The sequence below is a fragment of the Heptranchias perlo genome, chromosome 24 (genome assembly GCF_035084215.1).
Source record: "Heptranchias perlo isolate sHepPer1 chromosome 24, sHepPer1.hap1, whole genome shotgun sequence".
NCBI lineage: Eukaryota > Metazoa > Chordata > Chondrichthyes > Hexanchiformes > Hexanchidae > Heptranchias > Heptranchias perlo.
The window spans coordinates 34,769,334-34,783,433 of NC_090348.1; the positions used below are offsets into that span (position 1 = coordinate 34,769,334).

The following is a 14,100-nucleotide window of genomic DNA, read 5'->3' on the forward strand; positions in this document are numbered from 1 at the left end:
GTCACAGTGATGCCACCTCAGCAATTAACACCTCTCGCAACATATTTACCTGCCAGCTGAGCAAGGGTTAGATGATTGACGCATTCCCTTAGTTCTGGTGCAAATCACATGGAGCAAAATATAAAACAAATAATTAGGTGACATTTTCAGATTAATGGTAGTAGAACTACCTGTATTAATATTATCTCTTCTGAAACTGCACCGACCTGAGACAAATCAATAAATGAAAAAAGACGATTGTTTTACAGTTTTAATTGGTAATCATAAATGGTTTAAAACAACACTAAAACCTGTTTAGTAAGCAGTGCTCATACTGTGTGCAGTATTAAAAGAAAATGTTCTCTGGGGTACGACGGATTGGTAGATTTACCCTGACTTTATCACCGGAGAATACAGGCTGTTTTATGGACAGATCCACTTTATTTTGATATGAAAATGCAAATCACTTCTTCCACTTTGTATAGGTCTGCACTGTAACAAGTAAAGATGGATTACACCGAATGGTCCAGATTGAACTTCTGGTTATCTGAAGTGAAGTGGTCAGTGGTCGTGTTAAGATATGGATTCTATGTAACAGTCTCATGGCTTATATTTCAGGGAATGTCAAAGGCTGAAGTGATTGGCTAGCAGTTTTTCTTCTCAACAGGAAGAGAATGATTATAGAATGCAATTAAGAAAGAATTAGCTCTAGCAACAGAGCTGTAATGTAATAACTGTGGAAACAATATGCCATTTTATGATTATGTTATAAAGTTATTGTTCTCCGATGCAAATTGACAACCAGTTTAAAGTCTGCAATCATTGCTTTGCCTTCCAATTTTTTACTGGTGCTCTCTACTTACATTACTTTAGGGCATTGGCCCTAAATAGAGAAATGGAATGTCATGGGAATGTTGGCAGTAAAACAACAGCGAGAGTTAATTTTTCCCTGGACAGAATTCTGGCAGCCAAACAATCCAGCTGAAGTTCTGTACGCTCCTTTTATGTGTGTTGCTTTCCTTTTCCAAAAAAAAAAGGGAATATTGGGAGTAGCCTTTTTTTTAATGAGAGTCTTGCATGAAGCCATTTGATAATCTGTATAACTTTGAAAATACCTCGTCTCTAACATTGATCTGGGTACGGTGCTGCTCTGGCTAAAAGAAGAATTCTCTAAGGAACACTTCTTATGGGAAAGAAGAAAAGTTGATGTTGGCTCCAGCTCTTTTCCTTTGGCTTCAGAAATTGTACGCTGAGAAAAAAAATTTGAGTGTCATTTTCAATTTACAGTATTGACAGAGGAGCAACACTCAAGAGAATCGGCTTGAACTGAATGAGGTTTCAGTTACAGATGCAATGGCTGCAGTGCTATTTAGTTTTGAAGACTTGCTGTATAACTGGGACAGCCTGGTCTGGAACCTTACTGCCCGAGCTCTCAGGAACTGGCGTTTTGGTAATCTCCGTGCAGTACAGCTGCTCTTGAGACCATGGTGTGTCTCCCGAGGTGTTTATCAGGTGGGGAAGTTCAGTTATTACCAGAAGTATGTTGGCTGGTTATGCTCCAGGTCAAGGCTGTATTTCTAACACAGTGCAGCTTCTGCAAAGCATGTCCAAGTATACATTTGTTGAAAGAAAACTGGGATGAGTTTTAACAGTTTAAAAAATGTATATTGTATTGAGTGTACAGATTTCATTATAGCCAGAAGGCTGCATTATTTCATGAGTTCATCATTATTAGAAGTGCAGTCGTGCTCTGATTTTTGCTTTGTTGTCTTTAAATTAATTTGCACTCATAACTTAAAGATTGCTTGCTACAAATAAACTCTAGCGACATCTACATATTTCAATTTAAAGACAGATGGCAAATGATTACAAGATGTGCATGATAAATTTAAGTCATTTCAGTAAGTCAGCAATCTGAAATTCAATGTTGATTTATTAAACACAGATCAAAAGAGGTCTAAAAATATAGGGGTAGAAATTCGTCGGCCCTGTTGTATCTCCAAAGACAGCTAGCCCTTCTGCATGAATGAATTTTTGGCCACCTGCCTCATTGGCTGGTGGGGGGAGGGTGGGATGGTCCACGGGAGTGGGGGGGGGGCCCATCGCAGCCATCAGCAGGAGTGCCGTGGAGCCGGAAAGGAGCACTTCTGCTCCTCCTGGCTCCCCATCAGTTTATTTAAAAAAAGACTAAAACTTGCCTATTCGGTGGAAGCTGGTTCCTAGGTTGCGTCCTCGCCAGGTGAAGAGAAGCAGAGCAGGCCCAGCACCTACTCCGGTCCTCGGGACACCAATTTTCCGAGGGGTGCTAAAACAGGTGTCAGGCCCCTCGTTTACATATATAAGGGGCCTTAAGCCTGTTGTAGGTCGCCGTCAGAGACCCCCGAAGAATCATCCGACCCAATTTCGCATAGGATGTCTTTCAGGCCCCTGAAATTGGGCCTCGTTGCACCCGTATTACGCCCATAAAACAGGTGCAATGAGTCCTAATTTCTACCCCCTAGCATTGGTATGGTTTCTGCTTTATTTAAAATCTTTTTTGTGTCTCAATATATCCGCCACACAAAAAACACGGACCTGAGCTGAAATTATCTTGTGTGTATCTCGAGGTATTATTGACAAATTGAATTGCTATGTACCACACAATAGAAGGGACAGGAGAGTGACACAAGTTATTGTGTCCTCTGATTTGTCTTCCTTGTGGGTAAGTGTTAGCCTCAGCCTGTTGTCTTTCCCAGTTGAGAGAGAGAGAGAGAGAGAGGGGGATTTCCTGCAGCGGTCAGTTTCCATTAGGCATGGAATGCCTATAAAGTTCAGGCACTGATTCCATTTAATTCCCAAACAGCCTGGGAATTCTGTGCTACAAAAGTATTAATATACCAATGCATTAAACTGCTAACTTACCCCAGATTACTACGGTTTGCTAATATCTTTGAAGTGGAAACACAAGGTGAAACCTTTCATTACATAGAATAGAAGTAAATATGGATCTTATAAACCCAACCTGTGTGATTAACCTGTATATTCTGCAGGGTAAAAATGACTTCATTCAGATGTTAATCGTTGACTTTGTTTTTATTATTCCACTTTTACTTAATTTTAAAGTGAATTTTTGTGCTGATCATAGAATCATAGCGTGGTTACAGCACAGAGGGAGGCCATTTGGCCCATCGAGACCATGCCGGTTCTTTGTAAGAGCAATCCAGTTAGTCCCCTTTCCCCGCAGGCCTGCAAATTTTTCCCTTCAAGTATTTATCCAATTCCTTTTTGAAAGCCGCGATTGAATCTGTTTCCAACACCCTTTCAGGCAGCGCATTCCAGATCATAACTACTTGCTGCATAAAAGGGTTTTTCCTCATGTTGCCTTTCGGTCTACTGCCAATCACCTTAAATCTGTGTCCTCTGGTACTCGGCCCTTCCGCCAATGGGGACAGTTTCTCTTTATTTATTAAAACCCTTAATGATTTTGAACACTTCTATCAAATCTCCTCTCAAACTTCTCTGTTGCCAGGAAAACAACCCCAGCTTCTCCAGTCTATCCACGTAACTGAAGTCCCTCATCCCTGGAACCATTCTAGTAAATCTTTTCTGCACCCTCTCCAAGGCATTCACATCCTTCCTAAAGTGCAGTGCCCAGAATTGGCACTCCAGCTGGGTTTCATACCAAGCCTTTGAAGGGAAAGGTGGAGAATCCTAGTGGTGTATAAACTGAAAGAATGGCAATCAGATGGAAGCAGTCTATGTTCTATGTTTTAAACTCTGAATAATCAGTTGTTTTTTTCTGCTAGCTGTACTCCAGCTGTGACCGAACCCGTGTTTTATAAGGGTTCAACATAAATTCCCTGCTTTTGTACTCTATGCCTCTATTGAGCAAGCCCAGGAGCCCATATGCTTTTTTAACCGCTTTCTCAACCTGTCGTGCCTCCTTCAAAGATTTGTGTACATCAACCCCCAGGTCTCTCTGTTCCTGCACCCCCTTTAGAATTGTACCATTTAGTTTATATTGCCTTTCCTCATTCTTCCTGCCAAAATGTATCACTTTGCACTTCTCTGCATTAAATTTCATCTGCCATTTGTCTGCCCATTCCATCAGCCTGTCTGTGTCCTCTTGAAGTCTATTACTATCCTCCTCACTGTTTACTACACTTCCAAGTTTTGTGTCATCTGCAAATTTTGAAATTGTGCCCACACACTCAAGTCCAAGTCATCAATATATATCAAAAAGAGCAGTGGTCCTAGTACCGACCACTGGGGAACACCACTGAATACCTTCCTCCAGTCCGAAAAAAAACTGTTCACCACTTCTGTCTGTTTCCTGTCACCGTAGCCAATTTCGTATCCATGCTGCCACTGCCCCTTTTATTCCATGGGCTCCAATTTTGATGATAAGCCTACTGTGCGGCACTTTATCAAACGCCTTTTGAAAGTCCATATACACATCAACCACATTGCCCTCATCAACCCTCTCTGTTACATCATCAAAAAACTCAATCGAGTTAGTTAAACACAATTTGCCTTTAACAAATCCATGCTAGCTTTCCTTTATTAATCCACACTTGTCCAAGTGACTATTAATTTTGTCCTATCAAGATGACAGATATTAGTGTTGATCAAATGGAACATGCTTTCCATTTTAGGCAACCACCAACAGTGTCAAGTACTTCCAGGTCCAATATACCATCGGCAGAAGTTCCCTCTATTCTGCCCCCCTCACTATAATCTTAGTTCCACAACTCAGAAGAGCACTCGCTGCTACATCAGTTTGAATTATTCTGTTTCCCCCACTAGCCAACTTCTGGCCTGTTTGGGTGAGATTGCCATTCCAGTATGCAGTTTTGTGCAGTGGACCCGCACCCACTAGGGTCCTGGATTGAGACTGCCCAAGCTCATCTCACCTAGAACTATCACAGCCGCAGAGAGCGAAGGCTTTCATTTCTTCAACCTCAGCTGGATTTGAGCTCAGGTAAAAAAGGTAAAACCCACTGCCACACCCTGTCTCCACTCTCCCTCTCTATTAACCAAGTCATGTTACACAGTAATAGGAAACAGTACAGATGAAATACAATACATTCAACATAAAAAAGTATTATCTTCCTGAAACAAGTTGTGGAAAACGCTTGCCTTATTGGTTTAATAAGACTGTTAAACAGCAAAGAACTTGAAAAGATATATGTTTAAAGTCTACATTTGAAGTATCGTCTGGCTTTAAGGCATTTTAAGTAGAAAGGAACAGAACAGCAGTATGCTTCTGGGCTAATGGGAGTATAAGCATGTTCTGACAGTGAACGGAAATAGTTACATAGGATGGAAGCTATTATACTTTAAAATGTGGGAAGAAACTGGATATGCTGAGTTCACAGCTAGTGCAAAATGTTCTCTAAGTCAAGTCAACTCCAAGTATGTAGAGCAGTTTAATTATGTGGCTGGCTTTATTAGGTCCTGTCATGCAAGTTTCAAAGCTCTGCTTGGTATAGTCCATATAATTTGCAAGATGTTGGCAATGGCTCAAGGATTTTAGGATGCATGCTGTTTTGAATAGCAGGCTGGTCTGGTATGCAACCCAGGGATTTATTTATAGTATATGTCTGTAAGCTTAAGGGCTTATTAGACATAAAAGAGTAACACGCTGAGAACAGATCCTAGATTAAAACAATAAACATTTTGGAAAGGTTTATTGAGGAACAGTAGCTACAGTATGGACTAGATGTGTAATGTGTATTTCTTATAATCATTATACAAATTATGATCAGATTCAGATTTTTGGTCAGTTTCAGCTCCGTCACCTTGATTAATATTTATTGCTGAACCCAGATTTTAATATAAAGTGGTGGAAACTTACATGGTATTGATGTCCTATTATTAGATGTCACTAAACTGCTTACCTACAAAGCATATTTTGAAGCATTAGAATTAATAAAAATGTCCTCCATCTGTTTGTGTTTGGATCTTATCAGCTCCTCACTTTCTGATATCATGCACATACTGAAAAGGACTCCTATATTTTATTACCACTGAACTAGAGTTATGGAATTGGACTGCAGCGTTTTTCTTTATCACGATCACGATACAGAATGAATATTAAAATTACTATTGTTCTATCTGCTGCTCTGGATTTGCACCATTGACCATTTACAAGTAGAAAATCTGTACAGTCAATTACTACTCGTGCACAGACCAAAGAATAATATTCTCCATTATAGCCACTATAGATGGGCCCTTAACAGAGATTTTGATGTTGGTTTGTAAAGGCATACACTGCAATTTACTGCAAACAGTCTTTGTTCTTGTCTCTTTTTTGTCCCCTCTCTTTGTCTTGGCTGTCCTTTTATAGTATTTCTTCTTTCCAAACCCTTTGGCAATGTTGGAAATTGGAATTCATGTGGCGATAACTTGTAAGTTGGACTATGTAGAGCAGCACATCAGCAGCTGGCTAATGGATTTCTAGAGGTCAAGGATGTAATCAGCACAGACTGCAAGATGTATATAGGAGAGGAATTCCTTGTGGTCTTAATGTTATCCACGTAACTGGCCACTCTTCATTTATAGTATGATCCATGGATCTTCCTTATTTAAAACATAGAGGGTCCATTTAAAATGAAACTGTGAAGAACTAAAAAACCCAAGTGAGTTATTTTATTCCCTGTAGTGAAAATTATTATGTGTGTATATTACATTGCCGTGTCTGTCTCAGTTTACTGTCAGTAATGATATGGAGACATATGTTCATATGGAAACATTTTCACTGCAGGAAAAATAGTTTCATTTTATTAAGATTTTAAGAAAGCATCTGGGGCTGATGCTCAAACTTTATTAAGTGAAAGACAATTTCATTATATCTCCTGTTGTCATCCTAAGGCTTTTTGCTGTCTCATTGAACTTGCAATGACTTTGTGCTAGTCGTTTCTCTGCCACTCATTACTATGCAGCGATATATGGTAGAGTTCTTTGCGCTGAGCAAGAAAACAACCAGGGAATATTAAGGAAACACGAATCTTTAATGCAATGCGTAATTGTACGCTTGGAATTAATGTAGAACAGATGAACGCAGAATTGTTTGAACAATTCAAAAAACAAACGGGCAATTCTTTGTTCGGAAGAGAGTAGAGGGATATGGGATTAAGCAAAGCAGAGGGAGATGAAAATAATCTATGCAGGTCCTGACCACGGAACTAGATGGCATTGTGAGCCAAATAAGCTTTTTGGATTTTCTTTGTTCCCAATTTGTTATGTTCTCATAGTGATGTAAATGCACTGTTACACATCAGCCACGTCACTGTGTGTAGAAATACAGGGACTTGAAATATATTTGTAGATGAGTTCCTCAGAAATAACAATCCAACTATAAAATTATTACTATTTCTAACAGTCTCTAGATCCATTTGAACCAGTCACTGGGGAGCCCTGAGTTGAGACACTTAGTAGGACATTATCTCAGAAAAGCTTTTCTGCACCAGAAACTTAATTTTTGACAAGTATTCATTCATTGTAGATCCATTTTCAAGGGAGCTGAAAAGAGGCAGTTTGGGTGCATGCTCAACGCTTTTCAAATATACCAAAAGCTCTTCGTTAACCTGCATCCCTTTGGACGTAGGGCTTAGAACAAAGATTGCTGCAAGGCCAACTTTCCATCATGTTTGTGAATTAGAGATAGTCTTGCCACTCTTGAGAAGCAGCCTTTTAGATGCAATGATGTCAGGTATGTAAGGCGCCACTGTTGGATCTTTCTTGTTGAAAATCCAGCACTGCATTGGCCTCTGAGAACTCTGTTCTCTGGGCTCAGCACAGAATACACCCCCAGAGATGGAGCATCGTATTAATCATTCAGGGCTGTGTTTTAGGAAGTCCGGAGACATAACTTTTTTGAAGCATTTCATTCTCATTCAGTTCCACAATCACTTGAAATTAAACAAAAACTCTTCAGAAACTTCATTAACAATTTGTGCTTCTACACTTGTGGGAATATTTTGAACCAATGGTTCACCTTTAGAAAGTATTCATTCGGTACTTTAGGTGCAGTGCATGTACATTATGTAGCATTTTCGCCCAGTAGTTCTACAGCTGTTAGTACACTGCCTGGCCTTTTCTTTCTTATTAAGTAACTGAGGCGAAGGACATCGTTCATAGTTTCAGGACGCCACTGAAGTTGAAAAGAGTTGGTGAGAAGAGGTGGTGAATCAAACAGTGTTTAGATGAAGATTGATGAAAGACTGAGGGAGATAAGCATTTGCACAGTTTTGAGATTCTGAAGAAAGAGTGAGTCAGAGAGTGGGGTCATTGCTGGAACTCGGTGGTCAGCTTGCCTGCATTTGCAGATTCAAATTTCCTGTGCTGAATTGCTCCATCAGGCAGTGTGGTTCACTAAACCATAGGTCATTTGAATCCATCAGTAACTCCCTGATATGTGCACTTCAGTCCTGTTCCCCCAAAGTTTTGCAGAAGTTGGCAGCTATTTGTTGACTCATAAGAGCACCCATTGCTGTACCAGAGTGTTGTTTTCTATTTCCCAGCCTCTCTGTGCCAAATTAAAAGCATCTTGGTACAGATTTGTTTTCTCTAGCACATGGGTTGAGAATTCCCAAGCTAATTTCCAGTAAGAGTAATATATTGTTCCCTCCTTATTTTTTCTTCCGAGGGCCAGGGTAACTGGGATTTAAAGGAATATTCCAGGATGAGGACAGGAGGAATTTTTTTTTTATGCTGCAGGTTGTTGTGATCTGCAATGCACTGCCTGAAAGGGTAGTGGAAGCAGATTCAGTAGTAACTTTCAAAAGGGAATTGGATAAATACTGGAAGGGAAAACATTTACAAGGCTATGGGGAAAGAGCAGGGGAGTGGGACTAATTGGATAGCTCTTTCAAAAACCCAGCACAGACACGATGGGCTAAATGGCCTCCTTCTGTGCTGTATGACTCTATGATCATGCCACTCCTGTGTCCAAGACACACACTACACATGCTTGCACTGGGATGAACAATGTCATTAATTGTACAGCTCTTCAATTTCACCAGCTTTTCACATGCCTCCCACAATGTGCCGAATGGCCTCCTGTGCTGCATCATTCTGTAATAACACCCTGCAAATTAATTCAACTCTATACCATTCCAATATTGCCACTTAGAATCATAGATAGGTTACAGCACGGAAGGAGGCCATTTGGCCCATTGAATCCGTGCCGGCTCAATGCAAGAACAATCCAGCTAACTCCACTCCCCTGCCCTATCTCCGTAGCCCTGCAAATTTTTTCCTTTCAAGTATTTATGCAGCTCCCTTTTGAAGGCAACGATTGAATCTGCCTCAACCACACCCTCGGGCAGTGCATTCCAGATCCTAACCACTCGCTTTGTAAAAAAGATTGTCCTCATGTCACCTTTGGTTCTTTTGCCAATCACCTTAAATCTATGTCCTCTGGTTCTTGATCCTTCTGCCAATGGGAACAGTTTCTCCCTATCTACTCTGTTTAGACCCCTCATGATTTTAAGTACTACTATCAAATCTCCTGTCAACCTTCTCTGTTCCAAGGAGAACAACCCCAGCTTCTCCAGTCTATCCATGTAACTAAAGTCCCTCATCCCTGGAATCATTCTAGTAAATTTCTTCTGCACCCTTTCTAAGGCCTTCACATTCTTCCTAAAGTGTGGTGCCCAGAACTGGACACAATACTCTAGCTGTGGCCAAACCAGTGTTATGTAAAGGTTCATCATGACTTCCTTGCTTTTGTACTCTATTCCTCTATTTATAAAGCACAGGATCCCGTATGCTTTTTTAACCACTTTCTCAACCTGCCCTGCCACCTTCAATGATTTGTGTACATACACCCCCAGGTCTCTTGTTCCTGTACCCCTTTTAGAATTGTGCCCTTTATTTTATATTGCTTCTCCTCATTCTTCCCAACCGAAATGTATCACCTCACATTTTTCTGCGTTAAATTTCATCCGCCCATGCCACCAGCCAGTCTACATCCTCTTGAAGTTTATCACTATCCTCCTCACTGCCTAGCTTTGAGTCATCCGCAAATTTAGAAATTGTGCCCTGTACAGCCAAGTCCAAGTCCTTAATATATATCAAGAAAAGCAGTGTTCCTAGTAGCCCTGAGGAACATCACTGTACACCTCCCTCCAGCCTGAAAATCAACCGTTCACCACCACTCTCTGTTTCCTGTAACTTAGCCAATTCTGTAACAATGCTGCCACTGCCCCTTTTGTTCCATGGGCTTCTATCTTGATGACAAGCCTATTGTGCGGCACTTTATCAAAAACCTTTTGAAAGTCCATATACACCACATCAACTGCATTGCCCTTATCTACCCTCTCTGCTACCTCATCAAAAAACTCAATCAAATTGGTTAAACACGATTTGCCTTTAACAAATTCGTGCTGGCTTTCCCTAATCAATTCACACTTGTCCAAGTGACTGCTAATTCTGTCCTGGATTATCTTTCTAAAAGTTTCCCCATAACTGAGGTTAAACTGATTGGCCTATAGTTGTTGGGTTTATCCTTACTCCCTTTTTTGAACAAGGGTATAACATTTGCCGTTCTCCAGTCCTCTGGCACCACTCCCATATCTAAGGATGTTTGGAAGATTACGGCCAGTACCTCTGCAATTTCTACACTTACTTCCCTCAGCAACCTAGGATGCATCCCATCTGGACCAGGTGACTTATCTACTTTAAGCACAGCTAGCCTTTCTAGTACCTCCTCTTTATCAATTTTTAGCCCATCCAGTATTTCTCTTACATCTTCCTTTACTGAGACTCTGGCAGCATCTTCTTCCTTGGCAAAGTACTTTGCAACATTTATGTGCGTGTATATATAAATTCTAATTAGTTCTTTGCAAGTTAGTGAAGTACCGAGAATCCTTTGAAAATGTTGTGCAAAGAAAAGTTGCAACTTTGTCACATCAGATTGGGCAAAATAAGAATTTATTTTCCCAGTTTTATCTTCTCCTCTCCTCTCGAAGATGTTGACTAATGGTGGTGTACAGGTTCATTTCTGGCAGTAGACCTCCAATACCTCACCAAATTGGCCAATCATCACATGTGAGCCTATATAGTGAGCGTCGGCAGGTTGTTCAACCATGGGGATCATCACAAGTCAGATTCTCTCCTCAGTAATTGGAATCCTGGCTATTTAAAAGTGCAGGGACCTTGGCTGAGATCAGCTAACTCAACACAGCCTGGGAAACAAACCTGGGGGGTGGGGGCCTCCTGATCTGTATGGCTCACTTCTACATGGGGAGGAGGGAGCGTTTTTAGTTCCTTGGGAATTTCTAAATTGTAAATCAGGTCCAAGGTGTGGAAAGGACATAAGAAGGCACGGATCAAGAAAGGCTCTTGCCCAAATGCTTGTGTGGAGTATAAACTCTGACATAGACCAGTTGGACCGAATGGCCTATTTCTGTGCTGTAGGCTCCATATAACTCGATCTAATTCACAGAAAGCAGAGTGGAAGTGAATATCCTGATCGGCAGATGATAGTCGATAGTCTTTCTAACGTTAAAGCTGTCAAGCATTGGATTGCTGGTGTCATGGATAAAGACCTGTGTGCCTCACACAGGTCTTTGATATTCATTTAATAAGATTAGTGCCAAATAGTCCACCAGCTACTGTATCATTCATGATTTTTGTATTGAAAGTAATTGTGGAAAGTTTGTGGTCGATTATCCATTAGCAAAATTAATTTTTGTGAATTGACTGCTGCTATTTGTTATTGTAACATTACTTAATGGGGCATAAATTGCTCACCCGAGGACTCCATTCATCAATGGCGTCCTCTCTCTCCACTGGCGAATCCAGAAAGCAAGTTCGCGAATCCGCACTAAAACCAGAAAATCGTGACCTTGCTCCCATTGGTTCGCCAGTGGTTTGACAGGTCTGAATTAAAGGGCCATCTACACTACAATCAATAAAATCATTAAACATTCAGAAACTTACCCATCTGCAAAGATAACTTACGCCACCAAAAGGTACGCTGGAAAATACCAGCTCTACACTACTTTTTAAAAGCGCAATGACTGCGAAACAACAAAAGATTACATTTTAAAACTGTGGAATGTAATATTTCTCTTAATTTTTTTTAATGATCAAAAAATAAAAAATTAAACATTTTTTTTTACTTTTAACTTCTGTGAATTTCATCAAATTAAATAATTTGCTTGGCTTTTTAAAATAAAATATGTAACATTTTTATTTAAACTAACATACAGACGTTAACTGTAAAGGAATGATTTCTAGTTGCCAGCTTGTGGGCGTGACTTCTCTTCTTGACAGATTCTGTGGGCGTGGCTTCCAGTCCCACAGTCTCTATCGATACGAAGGAACCTGCGCTGAATTCACAGCGGTGAACTTAAAAAAAAAAATTTGAAGAGGGAGCAGCTGGACATCGGAGACCACGAGGTAAGTTTCTTCGTAATGTTTGTCAGCAGGATGTGCGGACAGAGTTGCCTCACTGGTCGGAGCAAGTTCCAGCCCAGTGATTCTTCTTTATAAAGTATGTCAACAAAATTGTAGTTAAGTACAAAGTTCCTTCAGACTAAGAATTTATATTTATGGAGTCGCAAATGAATGATCAGAGTGAGTGTTCCACCATAGGAGGGGTCACATAACATTAGTAAAATAAGCCTCTTCTGGCAATCATTTGGAAGGCTGCGCAGAGCCTGTTTTCAGATCTTGTCTGTACTTTATTGTTGTCCCCATTTCCCAGGAAATCTATGCCGTCCCACGCAGAAGTTTCCATATAGGTGGGATGGTCTGAGCTGCGGATTACGTTATGTGGTTGTATTTACACGGGGGCTCTGTTAATCGTCGGCTGTAACTGCGGCAGAAGATCCAGAGAAGCGCGGTTAATACCATTTCTCTGGGGTTTCTGCGGATCATCCGCCAAAGATACGGCCGACGATTGGGAGAATCTCATGGAAAATAATAGCATATCAGCCCACCTTTGCATGATGGAATTGAGAGCGCAAATACACGTGCTAACACTCCATGGTACCACACACACGTTTTGCTAAAGGCCTCCTTTAAGCAGGGTTTACCACCATCCTGCTACTACATTTTATAGCATAGATCGTTCAAGCATGGAAAGGGGCACAAATAAGTCACCAAACTGTTCATTCTGGTTATCGTCTGCCCATCAAGGAGTCGAATCCTGATGTCCCATGTGACAGATGGGGATACCACCCACAATACCAACAAGATGATCACATTATCTCATTCAAACATACAAAATTCTTACAGGGCTTGACAGGGTAGATGCAAGGAGGATGTTTCCCCTGGCTGGGGAGTCTAGAACCAGGGGTCACAGTCTCAGAATAAGGGGTAGGCCATTTAGGACTGAGATGAGGAGAAATTTCTTCACTCAGAGGGTGGTGAATCTTTGGAATTCTCTACCCCAGAGGGCTGCAGAGGCTCAGTCATTGAGTACATTCAAAACAGAGATTGATAGATTTCTAGATATTAAAGGCATCAAGGGATATGGGGATAGTGCAGGAAAATGGCGTTGAGGTAGAAGATCAGCCATGATCTTGTTGAATGGCGGAGCAGGCTCGAGGGGCCGGATGGCCTACTCCTGCTCCGATTTCTTATGTTCTTATGTTCTTAGGAAGTGTCCCCAGTAACACACATGAGCTTTCACTCAATTTTCACAGCGTATGGCACAAGAGCCCATGAATAGTTAAAAATTAAAATTTTAAAAATAATTACAAGAAAACCAACTAAATCAGAGAAAGAAAATCCAGCATTGATAATTGGCCAAAAATTAAATTAATGCTTTATCACTAGAGAAATATCTTTATTAATGGTTGTTGCAAGAATGCAGAATTAGCTTCTAATGTATTAACAGTAGAGTAAAAACTTTAATTTCCAGTTTGAGCTATCTGAATTATAAGTCTTACCATACTTATATCATGTAATGGAGCCTCTTTGTCCGTTTGAAGTAGATTTATCCAATTAAGTGCCACATGAAAAATGCATAAAATATTCTCTAGAACACTCCATATGTGGGAGACTTACACAAACATATTGGGCTCGATTTTAGGAGCGTGTTTTCGGCGGGTTCCCAGCGGGGTGGCCCTGAAAATCCCGATCTCCGGTCACGTGACCGGATCGCGACGAAATCCCGGCCACTTC

At 40.8% G+C, this 14,100-nt stretch overlaps 1 protein-coding gene across 7 annotated transcripts in view; it reads left to right on the forward strand.

Annotated features, from left to right (window-relative positions):
- Positions 1 to 14,100, forward strand: part of frmd4a (FERM domain containing 4A) — a 521,753-nt gene that overhangs the window by 279,883 nt on the left and 227,770 nt on the right. For 2 of the 7 annotated variants that reach the window (XM_068005049.1, XM_068005050.1), the window contains exon 1: positions 1,029 to 1,491. The exons of 3 other annotated variants lie outside the window; for them this stretch is intronic. In XM_068005049.1, the coding sequence (XP_067861150.1) occupies positions 1,333 to 1,491 (159 nt within the window). In that variant the 5' untranslated portion in view covers positions 1,029 to 1,332. Of the gene's footprint in view, positions 1 to 1,028; positions 1,492 to 14,100 lie in introns of those variants that run through there. 2 more of the 7 variants (XM_068005048.1, XM_068005047.1) reach the window with 2 other exon arrangements.